Source organism: Trachypithecus francoisi, unplaced genomic scaffold, assembly GCF_009764315.1.
Source record: "Trachypithecus francoisi isolate TF-2019V2 unplaced genomic scaffold, Tfra_2.0 Lachesis_group4, whole genome shotgun sequence".
Taxonomy (NCBI): domain Eukaryota; kingdom Metazoa; phylum Chordata; class Mammalia; order Primates; family Cercopithecidae; genus Trachypithecus; species Trachypithecus francoisi.
In genome coordinates, this window is record NW_022681469.1 from 982354 (window position 1) to 1004631 (window position 22278).

The window sequence follows — 22278 nt, forward strand, 5'->3', positions numbered from 1 at the left end:
GCTCTGTGTCTTTAAGCAGGAAGAGATTTTAGCCCGACCCTTTATTATTTTCTGTTTACATTTTCCCAGTTAAATTTTACATATAGCAGAAATCCATAGACTTTAAGTATTCAATTCTGTGAGTTTTGACAAATGCACCCAGCATGCAGCCCCTGCCTGTGCTGTGACTTACAACATTTAAATCACCCAGAAAGTTCCCATGAAACCACATCCCCACCCCGGAAACGACTTCTCAATTCCTCGGCATGGGATGCTTGATTTCTCCAGGCGCAAAGCCTGCTGTGGTGGTTTTCCACAGCGGTATTTAATCTCTGCCTCCGCCTCCGCCTGTCCGCTTGCCGTGTGTGGATGGTGTGTCTCTGTTTTGAGTAGGGTTCCATTGAGTGGATATGCCATACTTCAAACCCACTTTCCTGGTGATGAACTTTTTTCTTTCTTTCTTCTTCAGTTTTTGGCTCTTAGGAAGAAAGTCTCTAAACATTCTTGTACAACCATTTTTCTAGATTGATGTTTTTGTTTCTCTCAGGCTAGTGTCCAGGAGTGGAGTTGCTGTGCTGTTGAGGTGTGTGTATAAGGAGCCGCAGGGTCTGGTTTCACAGGCGTGGGTGAGCGTGTGGGTGGCTCTGCAGCCTTTTCCCGGAGTGTTCTTGGCCTGCAGTGTTGGACTTTTGAGTTGGTGTTTGTGGAGAGTTCTATTTCCAATGGTCTGTCCTGGAGGCGGCTCCCTCCTCCTGACACAGAAGCTTTGCGATTGCATCTTTGGCGTTTGAGACCCAGCTCTCCCTCTTCACCGCTGCTAGGACCCGGAGCAAACCCCTCAGCTCTAGACTCTGTTTCCTCATTTTGTGGTGGGGATGGTAAGTGCATTTGCCTCAGGGGTCAGAAGGGTCCTCTGCAAGGGTCAGAAGCGTCCTCTGCATGAGCCCTAACTCCAGCGCCGGGTGCGTGGACATCGTGTGGCCACCGTGGAGCAGTCGTCACACTCTGCCTGCTTCCCTCAGGGCCCAGCCCAGCACCCACAGCGTCTCATCTTCTCATCCATGCATTCGAGAGTTTTCCATGCACCAGGTAGGCAGAGACAGAATGCTGGGCTTGGCACAGGCTGAGACGCAGAGAGACGGGAGGGCCCTCCCCACACTCCCATCCAGAGACGGTGCCCAGATGCTGCAGGATGAGAGCGTCTCCCTTTCCTGGCCTGCACGCTGGCTGCTACTCCGCAGGTGCATGGGCTGAAACAGTTGCTATTGATTTGAATATTTCCAATCCTGCTCCTCCTTCAACTTTCATCCAGTAGGAACTGGCTGCACTGCAATGTCATTCTTCATTTCACAGGTGGATGAATCACATTAATTTCACAGGAAACAACCATCTCCAAACCCAAAACAACCCAACATGGGCGCCAGGAGAGACTTTGTCTGCTTCGGTGGCAGCTGGTCTGCTTTTCCCTCTGAAGAGATTAAGTAAAGGAGCTCTTAGTAACCGTGTGTGATACAAAGATGGTCCGTCAGCCTTTGGGCCCACTAGTTTACTAAAAAGAAATACTTCTTTCTTTCAATCAATAGAACTGTACTTGCTGAAGATAAACTTGCTTAAGAACGTGCTGGGTAATGCTATGAAATTAATGTTACTCACACTCAGTTGGAATAGAAGTGCCTTCAACCTTTTAGCCAAAGCAAGAGCAAATTATAGCAAAAAAACTCATTTCAGAAGTCATCTTCCTGTAGAATAGGCCGGGCCCCAAGGTCAAGGCATCCATTTGGCACTCTATTTCCATAATGCGATTCCTAAGCGTACGGGCGTCAGAGGGAAGTACATCAGCTGTCATATTAGTCTTATAAATGCCCATGTTAATGCTGCTTTACAGACAAGGCCACCTTGGGGGTGTGGCCACAGAAGTTTCCTCTGCATGGAAGTCCTTGATTTAAGACACCGCTGGGTGGAACGCTTGGCCATGCTGCCTTGTGGAACACGTCCCCCTGGGAGCCTCCCCATAGTGGCCCTGACCAGTGTTACCTTTGGTGTTCTGGAGTGGCCAGGTGGCTCCAGATCACGGGAGGGATGCCCGGAAGCTGTCAGGTCGGGGAGTCTTAGCAGCCCTGTGTGGCTGCTTAGACCCTGGGTCCTGAACCACAGCCTGGAGAACTCTGCCTGTCAGGACTGTGCATGCCTTTTGATTTGTTTGTTTAATATTTTTTTTCCCTGCACTTAAAAGATAATGCAGGCTGTATAAAAACAGAAATGAAAACCAAAAGGGAGATGCCCATGAAGCTAAATCAGAGGGTGACTAGATGCTGGGGCTGTCTTGGGGCACTCCAGGGACCAGCGTAGAGGGGACTGGCTCCGGGGACCAGTGCAGGGGAGACTAGCTCCAGGGACCAGCTTGGGGGAGTCCAGCTCTGGGGACCAGCATCGGGGGAGACAAGCTCTGGGGACCAGCATTCGGGGAACCAGCTTGGGGACCAGCGCAGGGTGGGCAGGTGAGACTCCACGGGGACCCGTTTGAGCTGCTGGGGCTTGGGGGAGAGCCTCCCTCTGTGTCTGCAGTGCTCAGCCGGAGGTGCCCGTCCCCAGAAGGTGTGGCCCTGCGAGGGGTCTTCTGCACATAGCCAGCGCCCAGGAGGGCTGACGGCCGAGGTGTCTGTGGCGTGATTCACAGAGCCTCATGCCCGGGGCCGCGACGGACGCCGAGTGCGCTGCTATGTCCAGCTGTGTGAGGTTCATCTCTCTCCCTTTCAGAAAATTGCATACTTGGGTTTATATTTCTTTTTTCAATAAGAACTATATCATGAGCATGTCACGTTATCTGTTTTAGAAATATGATCTTTAATGTGTAATTTAATTATTCACCTACAGCTGGAAATTCCTTTGTTTCTTAATGTCTGATTTTTAAGTAAGTAAAGCACATCTTTGGAAACAAACGGTTTTCTACATATGAATAATTTCCTTAGAACATTCCCCCAGAAGTGAAATTCCTAGGTCACTCGGTGTGTGCATTTTTGAGAGGTGCTGAATTTTCCTTGCGAGAACTTGCATGAAGTTCCTCTTTCGGCACAAGCGTGAGGTGCTTGTTGCATCACAGGGTCATCAATGTGGATGTTTATTACTGACGAATTTTAATCGTGTAGGAAAATATGCCTCCTGTTTTGGTTTTCATTTCTTATGCTAACTTTATGTTTTCTTTTATGAATTTTGTTGGTAAAATTGTTACAAATGTTTATCAAATACAACATAAAGATACATTTTATTCTCATATATTTAAAAATCAAAGGTTAAATCTTCATGAAGTGAAATTAATTTTTTTTTTTTTTTTTTTTTTTTGCTTTCCTTTGCTTATTAGGAAGGCTTTCTTATTATAGGATCTGATAACTATTCACCTAATTTTTTCCTACCTTTTTTTCACCTAAATTTTTCCTACCAAAAAAAGGTTTTACTTGAATACATCTAAGCCATTAGAGATCTGTTTTGCTGTCAGGGGCACTTGGCCGTGTTATCCTTGTCCACATGTGTGGGCACGTGTTTCTTTCCTACGCAGCCACACACCTGGTCAAGTTTATTCCTAGGTATCTGAACATTTTTTGTTATGACTGAGTGAGATGATTTTTTCTCGTATTTCCCAAATGGCAATTGCTGCTACATTTTTGCTTTTTTTCTTGCAATGGGCTGCTCTACCAAAACTCTTTTATTTTGATAGTTTGTTTGGTTCCTTAGAATTCAAAAACAGTTGCATGTAAGGGCATTTTAAAAATCGTTAATTTGGTGTGGTTATTTAGTAAAATCTGAATCTTTGATGAGCATCTTTGGAAGTGGAAGTTTTTTGTATTCCACCTTTGCATGTTGCTTTCTTTCATATATTCTGGTTCTCCCAATCTTTATTTATTTATTTTTATTTGATTATTATTTTTTTTTGAGATGGAGTCTTGCTCTGTCACCCAGGCTGCAGTGGCACGATCTCGGCTCTCTGCAAGCTCTGCCTCCCGGGTTCACGCCATTCTCCTGCCTCAGCCTCCTGAGTAGCTGGCATTACAGGTGCCCGCCACCACGCCTGACTGATTTTTTTTTTTTTTTTGAATTTTTAGTAGAGATGGGGTTTCACCATGTTAGCCAGGATGGTCTCCATCTCCTGATCTCATGATCCACCTGCCTTGGCCTCCCAAAGTGCTGGGATTACAGGCATGAGCCACTGTGTCCGGCCCTCCCAGTCTTTATTTATTTATTTTTTATTTTTATTTTTGAGATGGAGTCTCGCTCCGTCACCCAAGCTGGAGTGCAGTGGTACAATCTCAGCTCACTGCGACCTCTGCCTCCCAGGTTCAAGCAATTCTCCTGCCTCATCTCTCGAGTAACTGGCACTACAGGTGTGTCACCATACCTAGCTAATTTTTGTATTTTTAATAGAGATGGGGTTTCGCCATGTTGGCCAGGCTGGTCTCAAACTCCTCACCTCAGGTGATCTGCATGCCTCGGCCTCCCTAAGTGTTGAGATTACAGGTGTGAGCCACTGTGCCGGCCTTTCCCAGCCTTTAAAAGGCAGTTGTCCTTATGCTGAATCCCCAGTCCATCACTGCCGTGCATCAGTTTCTCCCGCAGTGCTGAGCACCTCGTTCCCATCGTCTGCAGCGAAGCTCGTGTTCTCATCGGCTTTCATGTGACTGAGTTAACTCTCCCCGGACAGTTCTGGCCTCGGTGTTTCTGACCCAGCCTCCTGCCCGCTGCGACCACACTGTCCTCTTCACAGACCTCCTTCTCACTCCGTCTGCCGCCCAGTCAGGTCGGGGACTTCTGGCCTGGGGTGCTGTTATCTTGCTTTTTATGGTTGTCATTTTCTTAAATTTGAGAACACAAATCAGATGCTTTTTAGAATTTACATGGGTTTCCAACTGTCATTTTTAAAATCTATTTATTTTCCTTTACCTTCAATGTAGGTTTGCCTTTTTCATGTTACAGAATCATTTTGTAGCTCGTATGGTTTTTCCGTTTTGATGTTCCAACTCGTGTGTTTGTAACTCTGTTTTCACGTTTTTGTCCTTGTAATGGGAAATGTGTAATCAGGGCTGATATTTACCAATAAACAAATTGGTGAATGAGCAGCTTCCCCTTGGCCCTTTTACTTTCTCTCCTGGACAGCGGGAGGGGTTTCCTCTTGGTTCAGGTGGATGCCATGGGTGGCCTCGAGTCAGCCTGGTGCTCATAGCATCTGCCCAGTGGCCCCAGGTTGGGGGGCCCTGTTCTGACCCCCTGGCACCCTCACCGTGTGTTGGGAAATTCACTTTTTGACATTCTTGTGTATTAGGGTTCTCTAGAGGGACATATATATATATCCTATTAGTTACATAAACATGTATGTATATAACTTTATATGTATATATGTGTGTGTGTGTGTGTATATATATATATATAAAGGGAAGTTTATTAAGTATTAACTCCCATGATCACAAGGTCCCACAATAGGTCATCCGCAAGCTGAGAAGCAAGGAAGCCAGTCTGAGTCCCAAAGCTGAAGAACTCGGAACTTGGAGTCCCATGTTCGAGGGCAAGAAGCATCCAGCATGGAAGAAAGATGTAGGCTGGGAGGCTAGGCCAGTCTAGTCTTGTCACGATCTTCTGCCTGCTTTTATTCTGGCCATGCTGGCGGCTGCTTAGATGGTGCCCACCCAGATTGAGGGCGGGTCTGCCTCTCCCAGTCCATTGACTCAAATGTTCATTTCCATTGGCAACACCCTCTCAGACACACCCAGGATCAAGACTTTCCATCCTTCAATCCGATGAGGTTGACACTCAGTATTAATCATCACACTCGGGTTCCTCTGGACTCCACACAATTCCTGCCTCTTCACCTCTGTCTGGAAGAGCTCTCCTCCTAACATTACAGTTCCTGTGTGGCCACAGCAAGGAGGAAGACTTGAGGACGGTAGGGCCCACCTAGGCCTTGGGTCTCTGAGGGGCCTGCAGGGGAGGGGGCTGAGCGCTGTCCCTCCTCCCTGGGGAGCCCCCTGCTGCTCTGTGCCTTCGTCCTTGGACATCCCTGTGCAGCAGAGCGTTGGCTTGCTGGTTTCCACACCTGTCATTTCTCAGTTACCGTGCAGGCGGGCCGGGCCAGGAACTAACAGTTTCGTGTGGACTTGACCTAAAAGTCCACACCAAGCTTTTCAAAGTGTGGCTGTCAGCTTCCATCATGTATGGAAACCCTACTTCATCTACCCGGTCATCACTGTGATCACTGTTAGCCCAGTCAGTGATGCTGGTAGGAATATGATTTTTTCTTTTTCAGGAAAGTTTGGAATGAAAGCTTTAGGTAGTCTCTAAGCAAAGCCAAGATTTGCTTCTTTGAAGTCAACACCAGAGGGGGCCTCCCAGGGAAGTTGTGGCAGCCATTACAGGGTCCTGCTTCTTTCCTGGTAGGGGTGTTCCAGGCAGGTTTAGCCTGTTGCTGAATATCCCAGGAGGCCAGTGCAGGAGCCTCTTGAATCAACCTGTGCTGTGAACGCTTGCCCTGTTGAAGTTACAGAATTACAGGACAAATTCTCTGACTTAGATACGCAGTGGTGTGGACAGTAAAGCCTCATCAATCAGGTTCGTATTAAAATGCTCGGTGGCTTCTGGTGCTGGTCAAATATTGTTCATTCCTTAGCTCAATTTGAAGGTTTTCCTCCTCTGGGAAACTTGCAGAAGGGAAAGTCAAACTCAGAAATTTGGTATCTTGAAACAGAAACACGGCCCTAAGTTAAGGTGGGAGCAGATGAGCCATTCCCAAACGCTGCTGCCACGGTTGAAATTTGTAAACCGTCTGGAGAAACGGTCCATATAATTGAACCTTTTGCAAATGAACTCATTATGGAGAGAGCTGCATTTTAGAGAGGAATGACTGAGCAACCGGTGGGCTCTGGGCCAAGGAGGTCAAATGACTGTTCCTTCATTCCGATACCCATGGATGGGTTCAAGAGCTTATTTTTTACTCTCTGGAAAAAACTAACATTAATAGAGCTTATCCCAGACCACTTGGGGCTACTTCCGAAGGACAGAATGCCAAGGCTCGCTTACAATGTAATTTTGTCATCCTTCGCCCGTGAAGAGCGAACCCAGGGTGAATTAAGCAGGCGACTGACGTGCTCCCCGGGAGCCCCACACAACTCCAGCACCGTGCGAGCGCCACTGCCCAGCCTCCCAGCTGGCCGCCTCCATCCTCTGAACCGCCAGGTCCTCCTGCCCCCGATGGCTGTGGCCTTTCCTTTTCCCGCCATCGAGGATCTCCAAGCACCGCAGGGCTCAGGTGAGGGCAGTCAGCAGCTGTCTAGCATAGCTTCTGTATTTTACAGGTGAGAACACAGGGCTTGGAGCATCAGGGGCTCATGGCCACATGGGGAGTGAATGCCTGTGTGTGGACTGGAGCCCTGACCGTCCACCTGGGGCATCTGTGCCCACGCCACACTTCCCAATTCAGCTACCGTAGCAGTAGGAGCATGCTTGTGCCCGGGCCAGTTGCCTCCGAGTACCACGGCTGGTTGACCGAGGAGAAGTCAGCCCTGTGGGTGACCCTGCAGCTGGGGCACAAGTCCTGAGCTTGTGTCTCATTCCAGAAGCTGTTGCCTGTCCTAGGAGTCTTCTGATGGAGAGGTCAGTGTTTCTCCCCTGAACCCCTAAGCTAAGCTTTTCCAGTCCTGGGTGCACGGGAGCGGCACTGCCCAGCACGGATGGGGTTATGCAGCAGAAACACTCCCTGGAACTGGCAAAGGCACTGCTTTGCTGTTTTGAATCCTATTTGCTTTCCTTGTGATGTCTTCGGTTATTTTCACGGTTTATTTCCATTCACAATACCCCTGGAAACAGAAATCAGCTAAACGACAGCAGCTTTGGATCTCTGGCAACCAGAAGCAAAGACAAAAAATTCAGGAATGAAAACCTTGGCCGTCAATGGCGACTGACTTCAGACATTGAAAATGTCCTTAGGCCGAGTCCCAGCAAACGTGACAGAAGACCCACCCACGGTCCACGGCCCCACGTCCTAACAGCCATGTGCACCTCGGACGGGGGCTGTTGGGGCTCCGCGTTCAGGGAAACGAGGCGATGTGGGCTTGTTCCTTGGTTGCCATGGCGATTCCTCATTATCTCCAGTCACAGAGAGAGCCCTGTGCAGGGTGTTGGCAGCTTACACATGTGCTGCGGCTTCTCTCAGGGATGCTGTGTGTGTGTGTGTGTGTGTGTGCGCGCGCGTGCGTGTGTACATGTTCATTGGGCTGCGGCTTATCCCAGGAATACTGTGGGTGTGACTGTGTGTGCGTGTCTTTGCATGTGCACGCATGCACTGGGCTGCAGCTTCTCCCAGAGATGCTGTTGGTGTGTGGGTGTGTATGCACGCATGCATTGGGCTGCGGCTTCCCCCAGGGATGCTGTGGGTGTAGCTGTGTGTGCGTGTGCACGCATGCATTGGACTGCGGCTTCTCCTAGGGATGCTGTGGGTGTGTGGGTGTGTGTGCACGCATGCATTGGACTGCGGCTTCTCCTAGGGATGCTGTGGGTGTGTGGGTGTGTGTGCATGCGTGCACTGGGCTGCAGCTTCTCCCAGGGATGCTGTGGGTGTGTGGGTGTGTGTGCACGCATGCATTGGGCTGCGGCTTCTCCCAGGGATGCTGTGGGTATAGCTGTGTGTGCGTGTGCATGCATGCATTGGACTGCGGCTTCTCCTAGGGATGCTGTGGGTGTGTGGGTGTGTGTGCATGCGTGCATTGGGCTGTGGCTTCTCCCAGGGATGCTGTGGGTGTGTGTGTGTGCGTGTGCATGCCTGCATTGGGCTGCGGTTTCTCCCAGGGATGCTGTGTGTGTGTGTGTGTGTGTGTGTGTGTGTGTGTGTGCATGCGTGCATTGGGCTGTGGCTTCTCCCAGGGATGCTGTGGGTGTGCATGTGCACGTGTGCATTGGACTGTGGCTTCTCCTGGGGGTGCTGTGGGTGTGTGTGCATGTGCACGCGTGCCTTGGAGCGGACTCCATGCATGCCAGTTCTAACGTGCTTCAACAACACCTGATCTCTGCCGGAGCGCGTGCTGTTTCCAATGGGAGCAAATGTGTTTCCTGTCACTCCAGCTGATTGATCTGAATATCAGGGAATTGATGTCATGTGATTTCTTTTGTAGGAAGAGAGGGAGGAGAGACAAAGGGAAGAAAGGAGAAGGGAGGGGTGAGGAAGGGAAGAGAGACAGGAAAAATCATACCCTTGTTGGTTGTAAGGAGCACAAAAATTGCCATTGTCAGAAGTGCTGATGAGGTCTACCTCCAGACCCGCTGGCCTCCAGAGCCCTGGGAAATTCCCATGGACCGTCTGACGCGATGGAGACTTTGTGCTGCGAGTGTGGCTCAAGTGAGGCACTTGCAAGGATGGTTTCCCGCTTGTGTGATTCCTAGTCCTAATTTGGGAAACGCTTTTGAGTCTGGGGTTTTTGTAGATTGTGTGTGAAGAGTGAAGGCTATTTATTAAAATAGTGTGGAATAAACCACCCAAATTAACCATTACTTTAGGGTGAGAATGTGTGTGTGTGTATGTATGTTGTGTGTGCATATGTGTGTGTGTGTATGAATGTGTGTGTGGTGTGTGCACACGTGTGTGTATGAATGCGTGTGTTGTGTGTGCACAAGCGTGTGTATGAGTGTGTGTGTGGTGTGTGCACACGTGTGTGTATGAATGCGTGTGTGGTGTGTGCACACGTGTGTGTATGAATGCGTGTGTGTGGTGTGCACAAGCGTGTGTATGAGTGTGTGTGTTGTGTGTGCACAAGCGTGTGTATGAGTGTGTGTGGTGTGTGCACACGTGTGTGTATGAATGTGTGTGTGGTGTGTGCACACGTGTGTGTATGAATGCGTGTGTTGTGTGTGCACAAGCGTGTGTATGAGTGTGTGTGTTGTGTGTGCACACGTGTGTGTATGAATGTGTGTGTGGTGTGTGCACACGTGTGTGTATGAATGCGTGTGTTGTGTGTGCACAAGCGTGTGTATGAGTGTGTGTGGTGTGTGCACAAGCGTGTGTATGAGTGTGTGTGTGGTGTGTGCACACGTGTGTGTATGAATGCGTGTGTGGTGTGTGCACACGTGTGTGTATGAATGCGTGTGTTGTGTGTGCACAAGCGTGTGTATGAGTGTGTGTGTTGTGTGTGCACACGTGTGTGTATGAATGCGTGTGTTGTGTGTGCACAAGCGTGTGTATGAATGTGTGTGTGGTGTGTGCACACGTGTGTGTATGAATGCGTGTGTTGTGTGTGCACACGTGTGTATGAATGCGTGTGTTGTGTGTGCACAAGCGTGTGTATGAGTGTGTGTGTGGTGTGTGCACACGTGTGTGTATGAATGCGTGTGTTGTGTGTGCACAAGCGTGTGTATGAGTGTGTGTGTGGTGTGTGCACACGTGTGTGTATGAATGCGTGTGTTGTGTGTGCACAAGCGTGTGTATGAGTGTGTGTGTTGTGTGTGCACAAGCGTGTGTATGAGTGTGTGTGTGGTGTGTGCACACGTGTGTGTATGAATGTGTGTGTGGTGTGTGCACACGTGTGTGTATGAATGCGTGTGTTGTGTGTGCACAGCGTGTGTATGAGTGTGTTGTGGTGTGTGCACAAGCGTGTGTGTATGAGTGTGTGTGGTGGTGTGTGCACACGTGTGTGTATGAATGCGTGTGTGTGTGTGCACAAGCGTGTGTATGAGTGTGTGTGTGGTGTGTGCACACGTGTGTGTATGAATGCGTGTGTGGTGTGTGCACACGTGTGTGTATGAATGCGTGTGTTGTGTGTGCACAAGCGTGTGTATGAGTGTGTGTGTGGTGTGTGTGCACAAGCGTGTGTATGGTGTGTGTGGTGTGTGCACACGTGTATGAATGCGTGTGTGGTGTGTGCACACGTGTGTGTATGAATGCGTGTGTGTTGTGTGTGCACAAGCGTGTGTATGAGTGTGTGGTGGTGTGCACAAGCGTGTGTATGAATGCGTGTGTTGTGTGTGCACAAGCGTGTGTATGAGTGTGTGTGTGGTGTGTGCACACGTGTGTGTATGAATGCGTGTGTGGTGTGTGCACAAGCGTGTGTATGAATGCGTGTGTTGTGTGTGCACAAGCGTGTGTATGAGTGTGTGGTGGTGTGTGCACAAGCGTGTGTATGAGTGTGTGTGTGGTGTGTGCACATGCATATGTGAGGGTGGTTGTATGTAGTGAACCTGTTGCTGTTAGCTGCTTGCTCAGGTGTGACTATTCTCATGCCGTTCTCTTATTTCTTTTTTGGTGGAAGTCAAGTGTCTGTGATTTTCCAGGCCACAGTCCTTGGCAGGGTGTGTATTTAGAGGTAAACATGCCTGGAGACCTCCGTGTGTGGCCAGAGAGAAGGGAGGAGCCCAGGTGATAGACGATGGCCCACAAACACGTCCGGGGCTTGGACGATGACTTCCCAGCTGTGTGAGCAAAACTCCCGGGATCTGGTGCTGGGACGGAGAATTATGCATGGAGAGCCTCACTCTCGGTGTGTCAGCGTGAAGTCTGATGTTTAATTGAACATCTGTCTGCCTTTAATATGAACCTCATTATTAAACTTACATGTGACTGTCTCTGCTTGTATTCTCAGATCTTAGGAGATATTTAAAAAATTGATTTATAAACCAGAAAAAGAGACATTCTTGGTCAGACTTACCTGAAGATGAAGTGACAGTGGGAGCTCTGCAGACCCTGCTGGGGGAAGCATGGCTAGAGGCAGCGTGTTTGGTCTTAAGGAATTGATTTGGTTCCCAAAGCCCCATCGGCTAGAAGGGCACTGACTATGTCATTGTTCACCTTTCAAAGAGAATAATGAAACAGCATCCGGCAGGAGACGATGTCTGGGGAGGGAAGCGTGTGTGTGCGTGCCCATGTGCACGTGTGTCTACGCACATGTGTATGTGGTTGTCTACCAGCCTGCAGTCCCCTCTTCTGTTGTATTCTAGTCCACTGTGATCAACACCAGAGGCTCCTCTCTCTCCATCGGCCGCCTCCTCTCCCTAACTTGCCAGAGGCATTCATGGAGACCAGCACTGGGGTCCCTGACCTGCCAGAGGCATCCATGGAGACCCAGACACTGGGGTTCCTGAGCTGCAGGCCAGCCGCTTCCCAGGCCCTTGCCCTGCCCCCTCCCGACCTCTCCTGGCTCTCTCACCTCGGAGCTCTGGAGGCCAAGCACCCTGGGGTACCCTGTGTGTCTCACCTTGGAGCTCTGGGGGCCGAGCACCCTGGGGCACCCTTTGTGTCTTACCTCGGAGCTCTGGGGGCTGAGCGCCCTGGGGCCCCCTGTGTGTCTCACTCCATCAGCATGTGCGGGTTGTCTCCTAGGCAGGCGTGCTGGGTTACATCTGTCTGGGAAATATGATGCTCAAGACTGGGTGAGGCCCTTTCAGGTCAGGTGGTCAGGAAAGAGCTCCCCAGGAATTGTGTGCAGGCTTTGACGGGGCAGCAGGACCTCTCTGGTCAGGGAATGAATTCAGAGCTGTGGGCTGAGTTTCACTTGTATGTTTTGTTTTTTCCGAAATTGGGCTCGCAGTGGCTCCAGTGTGGGTGTGACTTAGTTCCAGAGGCTCTGGAGGAGGCAGCCTCCCCAAGCAACCGAGCGTCCTCCCGCAGCCTCTCCGGGCCCCCCGAGCATCCTCCCGCAGCCTCTCGGGCCCCCCGAGCATCCTTCCGCAGCCTCTCGGGGCCCCCTGAGCGTCCTCCCGCAGCCTCTGGGGTGGAGGCTCAGTGAAGGCCGGCGAGCTGCTGTCCACGGTGCTGGCCGTCTGGCCCCAGGGAAAGGGCTTTCGAGAGTGGTGCTCCATGGATTCTGTCCCCGTCGGCTTATGATGCGTGGTGCGCAATCCTGCGGAGACACCTGGGGCCCCCTCTGTTCCACAGATCATGGGGACCAGGGCCACCTGCAGCATCATGGGGACCAGGGCCACCTGCAGCCCTGAATTGCAATTGTCTCCAGTGATGTCATTTTGAGACTTCTCTTTAATTCTGACTCTTAATTCTGAGTCAAGGTCCCCAGAGGGATGGTGACTGAGTCAGTCCCATCGGGGGCTTTGGGGCTACTGCCCCTGGGATGTTTGGGCCCCAGAAGTGAACACTGACCCTTGCAAATCCTCAGGACTTTCGGACCCCTGCCTTCTCCTTTTGGACCCCCGCCTTCTCCTTGCGGACCCCCGCCTTCTCCACTGCCTTTCACCTGGACATGAGTTCCCTAATTGTCTGCACTTTCACCAGGATGAGCGTGGCTGTGTTGGACGAACCTGACTTCCGATTCTATACACACATCCAGTTATTTCCTTAGAATATATCTTTAGCAGAGAAACTGGGGCTCCTGGGGCTTGGCCATTTAAAAATTTTCAGTAATGTTGCAAATTTGTCCTTTGCAGAGGGGACACCGTATTTGTGCCCAACAAAATGTAGACGACTCCATGTCACTCACCAGCAACCTGAGTTATCCCACAAAGTCCTTTATCTTTCTGAGGTCTGATGGGCAGGATTGTCACATTACCTTAATTAGGCCATCTTTAATTACAAATAAAGTCAAACGTTTTCTTCTCTCTCTGTGTAAATGGGTTGCAGACATTTTTTTCTTCCTGTGCTTTGGGATCAGGGTGGCCTGAAGAAAGTGCCAGGCACAGGGGCTCTGTCCCTTCGTCCTCCTGCCACATAGGACAGTGCTGGCCTTGGGAGACACCAGGCTGAGGCAGGGCAGGCGGGGCAGCCTCCTCCGCCTCCTCCTCCGGACAGCCCTAGGGCGGAGTTAGGAGAGCTGGGGCGATAGCTGGGGCGATGGAGGTCCGGGAGAGGTGGTGCCTGCTGGTGCAGCTGTGGCTTCTCTGCATTTCTGGTCTGGCTGGGCTGTTTGTTGATGGAAAAGAGGCTCAGGCTGGGAGGTTGATGGTAGCACAGGTGCGGGGATGGGATGAGTGACACAGAGAGACGGGAAAGATCGCACCCATGATGGAGAAGGGGCCGGGATTCGGTGCCAAGCAATGAAAGGAGGAGAGAAGGGAGATGAGCTCCCCAGGCAGGGTCCAGGCTCGGCGGGAAGAGCCTGGAAGCGGGGGATGAGGGAGAGGCAGGGTTCAGGCAGAGACACAGTGAGGACTGGGCAGTGCCGGCTCAGGTTCTCGGGAAGGCCTGTCCCAGCCTGACCGTCTGTGGTGAAGGTGAGCCTCGCCTGGCTTCAGGCATTGACCTTCCTGGGGCCCTTGTTGGTGTCTGTGCTGGGGGGACACAGATCCATGCCTGCCTAGGATCCCCCGGGAGGGTCCGGGACTGCCCCTGGGTCTGTGGTGGGCATCTGCTAAGAGCCTGTGCTGTGGACAGGGCTGGCTCCAGGGCTCCAGATCGTCTGTGACTCAGCTGTCTCTAGAGGACTGTTTGGGTCTCAGGTCTGAATGTTGGAGCCCAGGGCTTCGATAGTACTGGGCGGTGGGGATTTCTGCCAGGTGTGGATGGCCTGAGCAGCAAGAAAGAGCAAAAGGGGTTTTCACAACGTCCTTCTCCAGCCAGCTGTGATGGGGCCTGGCAAGGATGGATAAGGAGTCTGTGGGTTGTCCCGGGGAGGGGTGGACACGGCGTCTGCAGGTCGTCCTGGGGGAGGGTGGACATGGGTCTGTGGGTCATCCTGTGCGTGGTAGACACTGGGTCTGTGGGTCGTCCCAGGTGTGGGTGGACGCGGGGTCTGTGGGTCGTCCCGGGTGTGGGTGGACGTGGGGTCTGTGAGTCGTCCCGGGTGTGGGTGGATGCGGGGTCTGTAGGTTGCCAGGGTGTGGGTGGATGTGGGGTCTGTGCATCATCCTGGGTGAGGGCGGAACGTGGGGTCTGTGGTCGTCCTGGGTGAGGAAGGATGCAGCATCCGTGTCGCTCTTCGTATGCTGCTCTGTAAGGGGCGGTGTGAGATGCCCCTGAGGGGCTTGTCTTCTCACTCTCTACTGCCAGCATCTCCAATGTTAGGTCTTGGGCACCAAGGAATGGCTAAGCTAAGGTGCTGTATATTAAAAACTGTCAGAGGAAGAAGGCCATTCCGTCAGGCTCCTAAATTAATGTGGGCCTGGCTGCACGTCGGTGCCTTCTTCAGGCATCTGAGCTCTCGCTCGGGCTGCCATTCTTAATCATATTTTAATTTTCAAATAAATTGCTTTCATTACCTGTTCATCGACAACACCACGTGTGCATTACTGCTCATTACTGTGTGTCGGCTGCTGTGCTGAGGCTGGGTTTTTAAGTAGCCACGGTCGCAGTGCAGTAATTAATGATGATCCATGTTGGTTTTACAGAATTATTATTATGTTTAATCTTGGAAAAAACAACCTAGAGTGTCGCTGTGTTGCCTCCAGCTGGAAAGTTGTCCTCCGGCTGGAAATCCGTGAAGGCCACGGGAGTCCTTGGGACAGGCCTTCGTGTTGACCTGGGAGCAGTCGTTTTATGGCTCCAGCTGGGTCTCCCTGGCTGGCCGAGCGGAGGGTCGGGGTGGCACTGAGGACCACCTTTCCTTTGTGACTGTGTGTTGGCTTTGCAAATGAGCTCTTGGCCAACATGATACCAAGTTAAGTTTTCTTGAAAAAACATCCACCATTTAAGAATTCATTTCCCGCTTAAGATCTGATCCTATTCAAATCAGAAGCCCAGATATTTTCAACATTAGTGCCGGTCGCCTCCGTAGACTTGTGTCTGGTTAAAGTTGTGAGTGTTGATAGCGCCTTCCCACCTGTGCGTGAATCACTCTGGATTTCTGGGGTCTTTGCAGGGACTCGCGGCCATGGCCTTGCTGATGGGGCCCCCCGGAGGCCGCCTGCCTTCCTGTGGTTGGGTTAGCTATGCTAGGGCCTTGAGGTCATGCTCATCATAAACCTCATAGTCCAGACTCCTTAGAGTGGGGATGGCGTCTCTCCCATCCAGTTTCTCATTCATTCAGTAAACCTTTGATCACTTCTTAAAGACTTTCAGTAACATATACATAAGAATGACTATTCTAACCATTTTAGGGCTATAGTTCAGTGGCATAAAGGACATTCACGCTGCCGTGCAGCCATCACCACCATCCACCTGCACAACTTTCTATCCAAAACAGAACCTCTGTGCCCATTAATGCTGACTCCCCCTCCCCCAGCCCCTGGCTGCCCCCACTCTACCTTCTGCGAACCTGACCATCTGGGGACCATGGATTGGTGCAATTGGAGCACATGCCCGGCCGCAGCTAAACGCTGAAGGCAGCACCGTGAGCTCAGGGCTGGTCCCGGTGTGGACCCTGTCAGCGTTTCCTTCCTTTTTGAGGTGGAGTCACATTCCGTCGTGTAAATAGACCATGTTCTGTTTCTCCAGCCCTCGGTTGCTGGGCGCTTGGGCTGTTTCTGTGTCTGGCTTCTGTGAATAATGCACCATGAGCGTGGGGGTACGTACATGGACATATTTCTTTGAGTGATTGCTTTCAAGTTTGGTGAATTTTCATGAAACCATTTCTGTCGGCTGAGCATTGAGATAACTGGGCTTACCCCTGCTGGACGCAACGCACCTCCTGTCTGGTGAGCTTCCTGCCCTGGGACAGGCCCTTCTTTCTCCCCAGAATGGTCCCTGAAATCTTAGGGGACATAAGAACTGGGTCCCAGTCGCTTGGCAGTGGCTGCTGTGTGCTTGCCGATGGCTGATGGCTGCACAGAGAAGCTGCCTTCCTCCTCTCCTGCCACTTTTCTTAGCCCCCGCAGCCAGTGGTGCCTGTGTGACGCCCTCAGTGATTTCGGTGGACGTGGGCTCCACACAAATGCAGATTGCCAAGCACCCTCAAGGCCAGTGTTGGGCCAGCCCCTGGCCTCGTCCGGGGTCTGGCCTTGGGTTAAGCATAGCCTGGCGTCCACCAAGCAAGCCCGGAAGCCACCATTTGTGTCTACGATTTAGGCACCTCCTGCCACCTCCACACAAAGAGTAAAACCCACCCCTGAAATCACTGAGGTGCTGCCCCAGGGCAGCAGTGACAGGTCGGCCCTCACCTTTGGGGTGATGTGGCTGGGCCAGGGAGCCCACAGACCTGCCACAGAAGCCTGCAAGCCGGGCACTCACTGCTGGGCGCCGTTTTGTCTCCTTTCTCTTTTATTATAATTTGGATGCTTTCCTCCAGTAAACTCTACCTGCAAACAAGCCCCGTGTTCACACCATTCGTTCGGTTCCTCTTCTGTCCTCAAATCTTGGTTGCTATTTTCTGGTTGTTTGCACAGGACCATTGAATTTCGGAACTGGAGATGTTCCTGCCATTGGGTTCCACTCTGTTGGAGTGTTGTTTTCAGAAAAACAAACTCTGCAGTCCAGAGAGGCCTGGCAGCCAGACGGAGGCTGCTCTCCCGGCCAGCACAGAGCCCGCCTGACCGTGCTGGGCCCTCAGATCTTCCCAGCCACAGTTTTGATGATGATCGTGATGGGTTTTACTTGCTCCACAGAAGCTTTCTCCCAATCAGTCCATTTCTCCTGATTTCCCCACAGAAAAGCTAAGAGAAAATTTATTAGAAATTGTTTCTACTTTTTTAGCTCTTTTCACCTTTTGCTTTGTTATGTTATGAATTGTGCACCCATCTGGCCCCTCAAATAAAATATGGGCTCCCTGCAGGCACAGGCTCTGTCTGGCTGATCTTTGTATTTTCTTTGCACACAGCACTTAGCACGGGGCCTGGATGGTGGTGCCCGTTCAGCATCGGCGTGTTTATTGAAGAGGTGTGCATGGTGTTCTTATGTGCTGGGTGGTAAGCCTGGTGCTGGCAGCATTGGGTGAGGACTTGACCACTGTTGTTTTTGATTATGTTCAGCTTTCCTTGTCCAAAAAAACCCAAGGAAGCAACAAAGCGATACTCTATGAGATGATGAATTTGAAGTGGGAATGTGAAAGGGAAGGAGAAAGGAGCAAATGTTCCCACAGAGTTCCTGCGACTGAGCCTGAAGGTTGCCTTTGAGCTTCCGGAATTCAGGATGAAAGGGGGCAATGATAAGTTGAGTGGGGTTTGATAAATAAAAAATGCATGTAGGAGGTTAGACAAAGGGGAACGAGTAACTTGTTGGCTATTTTAGATTCCAGAGGAAATTGTTGTCAGCAGTGATGACCAGCTTGTATTCTCCTTATTTTCAGAAGTGGCGATCTTTCACATTGGATGTCCTGTATCCCAACTGTGAAAATTTTAATCTTTTATTTAAATACCATAAAGACAGCCACGAAGATATTTTCCATTGATTTATACATGTGTGAAAATTCATTGTGGAACCACTTGCAATTTTCCATAATAAAAAAACTTTGATTGAGGGCTCAATCACTGTGAGCCCATGACGGCTGCTAGGCTGGGTGGTGGTGCCTGGAACCACCCATTCTGTTTTGAGGGCAGATGAACAGAGAAGCGGCAGGGTCATCGTCAGCCTTTGGCAAGAACAGCCTTCTCGCGCCTCCACGTGGAGGGTTCGCATCTGCCCGTGAACGAGGTGTCACCCCGTCATCTTGGGGCTCACACTCATGCTCTTCCCCTGGGTTCCCTGGATGCTTCCTTCAGGCTGGCTCCTGTGCAGGCGGATACTCCCTGTTGCCATCTGGTGGTGAGTGCTGGGTTTTGGATGCAGCCAGGGTAGTTCTGCAGAGTCCAGTAAATGGGGGGACTCTGTCCCTGGCTCTTAAGGACATCCCCCTGCACTCCTGCGGGCTTCTTCACCGCGTGCTTCTGGGGCCCAGCCTACCTGACTGCCCCTGCCACTCCTGCCACTCCTGCCGTTCTTGCTGGTGGCCAGCCCATTGCAGTGCTACACTGCAGTTGCATTTCCTGAGTTCTCTGTTGACACAAACAGACAGATGACACAGTGTGAGCAGCTGGCAGAAGAGTGTGAGAGAGGCAGGCAATGCTCACAGCTCAAAAAAGCTAAGTTACAGACACTTATACTGTAACACCCTAGCTATCATCATGCAAACACAGAGCATTTGATTGGAAAGGATCCTAGAAAATACTGAATTCAGTGGCCTCAGTTTAGGAAACGGAAGCACAGAGAAGTGAAGTGATTTGCCCAAGTTTGCGTAGCAGGCTGGTGGCAAAGTGGAATGAGAATCTGCCCTCTTAGTGCCCCATTCAATGTATTTTTGTTCTTTCTGATGAAGAAATCTCTTTAGCATTTATTGCAAGATGGGTCTGATGGTGATGAATTCTCTCAGCTTTTGTCTGGGAAAGAATTTCTCTCTTCTTTGTATTTGAAGGGTAGCTTTGCTGGATACAGTATTCTTGGGTGACAGATTTTTTTTTTTTTTTTTTCCTTTCCAGACTTTGAAAATGTCATCCCATTTTCTCCTGGTCTGTATGGTTTCCATTGAGATGTCTGTTGACAGACAAATTGGAGCTCCTTTAGATGTTATTTGCTCCCTTTAGGGTCTTCTCTTTGTCCTTGATCTTTGACAGTTTAATTATTAAAAGCCTTAGGTGGTCATATTTGGGTTGAATCTGGTGTTCTCTGACTTTCTTGAATCTGGGTATCTGCACCTTTCTCAAGTTTCAGAAAGTTTTCTGTTATTGTTTCTCTGAGCAAGTTTGGTACCTCTTGTTCTCACTCAGCTCCCTCTTGAACACCAGTAATTCTTGGATTCGGTGTTTTGAGGTAATTTTCTCTATCTTGTAGGTTGTCTTTCATTCTTTGTGCTTTTTCCTCCTCTGATTGTGTATTTTCAAACTGCCTGTCTTTGAGCTCACTGATTCTTTCTTCTGCTTAAGCCCCTCTGCTGCTGGCAGCTTGTCATGAATTTCCTCAGTTCGCTAAATGTATTTTTGTTTCAAGACTTCTGTCTGATTTTTAAAAATTATTTCAATCTTTTTGGTAACTTTCTGAATTGATTTCCTGGTGTTTTCTTGGGGATCACCGAGTTTCCTTAAGACTCTGCCATTCTGATTTCTTGATGAGAGCTCACAAATCGCTACTTTGTTGGGCCAGTTTCTTGGCTTTGTCCGTTTGGGAAGGCCGTGGCCCATTTGCTGCTGTTTGGTTTGTTGATGTGTGTCTGTGTCTTGGCACTGAACGGTTATTTATTTATCCCACCTTCTCTGTCTGGGTGTTTTGTTTTTTCTGGGATATATTTGCTTAGAGATTCTTTATGATTTACCTGTGGAGTGTTTTTCTCTTGCTAGGTTGCAGCCTCCTTTTTGGCACTAGATGGCACCTTAAGCCCAGGTTCAACTCAGCTGTGGTCACTGATAAAATTGCTGCCTGTCCCAAAGGTGATGTCCTATAATGTGGGGAGCCTGGGAGGGGACCTGGGGAGCACAGCTCCTGCAGCCTGGGGCTGCGAGTGGCCACTATGATTGAGTGCCTCCTTTGGCCGAGTTGCAGAGCAGAGTTTCCAGGGCTGGGGACAGTAGCCCCACCCCCACCCTTGCCTCTGGCCATCCTCAGGGCTGTTTCTCCCTTCAGGCACTCAGGCCACTCCCCATGGGTTGAGGCAGGGAGAGGTCTCCTACCAGGGCACCCAAGAGCGGGGCAAGCTGTTGTCCACTTTGATCTCACCTTTCTAAGTGTAGAAACTGTGTCAAGGGAAAATCTTCTGTGTACCGGATGCCAGGCAGGTTATGGGGAGGGGCATTGCAGATGTGGGGGTCTGGTTCTTCTGCTATCTGTCTGCTCGGGGATTTTCTATTCCTGGTGGCCCCGGGACCTGTCTCATCCTCATCTTTGGGTTCTCAGATGTTGCTGGTGACCATCTCAGCACTCCATGTTTGCTTTCGGGTTTCTGCTGGGGTGGTGAGACGGCTTGCTCCTGTCCTGCCGTTTGGAACCAGAAACCCCATTCCAATTGTTGTTTACTCATTGTCCTTTAATAGAACTCAGAAGACAGCAGATGGTTTTGGGTGTGAGTGACAAGTATGGTCTTAGGCAAATGTAAAGTAAGCTTTCAGCCATAACTTCAACATTGTGCTTAGCAAGTGAATGTCCACTCAAAGCCTCGAGTGATGTGTCATCTTTTAACTCTGACCTTAACTTTTATTGTGTTGTTTTCTATTAAGGAAAACAGTGGGATGCTAGAGTACCCCGTCAGGGCCAAGAGTGAGGACCACGTCCGCATCATGGTGTTGGATGATGTGGTGTGAGGCAGGAGTGCTCCCAGTGGGCAGCATGGCTGGGGAGGACCTCAGTTTTCTCATTTGTAAAATGAAAGGTCCTGAGTGACATACATGCTGCTGTTCTCTTCAACTTCTGATTTAAAATCTTGATTATTCTAAATACTAACAGGGTGTGATCTCTTGGCCTGCTGTTAGGAGACCCAGAATAGGAGTGAGTGTCTGGCCTATTGGCCAAGCATGGCCTGTCTGTAACTGGGTGGCCTGGTGCAGTCCCTGGTGTGGCAAAAGCAGCTGCCATGTTCCAGAAACAGAGTAACAGGCAGAGAGAGCCAGGCAGCCGCAGCTCAGAAAGGTTAATGTCTCCATTCGAAAATCTATTTCTGCTGTCACCTGAAACACTGAGATTCAAGGGACTGAAAGCTATATTTGGTAATACTAAAAGAGAGTTTTCTTTGCAGGGAATGGCTAAGCGCTTTGAGGCTCAGGTGTGATTCATTTTTGTGAATCAATATTGTACTCAGGATTACCAATACCGGCCTATCCCAATTAGGCCTCTCTGAAATGTGTGGGGCCCAGAGCCTTCTATTCCTAGCTGAATGACGCTTCTGCTGCTGACCTTACTTTCAGGAGGCAATAAGAAGTTTAATACAGCCACGAATCAGCTGCAGCATGGCAGGGGCCTGACCCACCTCAGGGTCCAGCCATCATCACAAGAGGGTGAAAGAGCCATTCTAATGCATTTCTGGAAAATGCCCATTGAAGCTGATCCTTGGGTCCTGCAGTGTGCTTGTGTAAGTTTGCTCCAGGGTAGCTGGCCAGGAGGGGAGCAGTCAGGAGGGGAGCGGACAGGAGCAGAGTGGCCAGGAAGGGAGCTGGGCTGGGAGTGGGTTGTCAGGGAGGGGAGCGGACAGGAGGGGAGCGGTCAGGAGGGGAGTGGACAGGAGGGGAGCGTCAGGAGGGGAGCGGTCAGGAGGGGAGTGGACAGGAGGGGAGCGGTCAGGAGGGGAGTGACAGGAGGGGAGTGGACAGGAGGGGAGTGGAGAGGAGGGGAGTGGAGAGGAGGGGAGTGGAGAGGAGGGGAGCGGACAGGAGGGGAGGGACAGGAGGGGAGCGGTCAGGAGGGGAGTGGACAGGAGGGGAGCGGTCAGAGGGGAGCGGTCAGGAGGGGAGTGGACAGGAGGGGAGCGGTCAGGAGGGGAGCGGACAGGAGGGGAGCGGTCAGGA

At 50.7% G+C, this 22278-nt stretch overlaps 1 protein-coding gene across 2 annotated transcripts in view; it reads left to right on the top strand.

The window, feature by feature from the left end:
- PTPRN2 (protein tyrosine phosphatase receptor type N2) overlaps window positions 1–22278 on the top strand; it is a 981520-nt gene that overhangs the window by 211817 nt on the left and 747425 nt on the right. Inside the window, exon 1 of one of the 2 annotated variants that reach the window (XM_033192279.1) lies at window positions 16334–16388. The exons of the other annotated variant lie outside the window; for it this stretch is intronic. Within the exon in view, the coding sequence (XP_033048170.1) occupies window positions 16370–16388 (19 nt within the window). The 5' untranslated portion in view covers window positions 16334–16369. Of the gene's footprint in view, window positions 1–16333; window positions 16389–22278 lie in introns of those variants that run through there. 2 annotated transcript variants of the gene reach the window in all.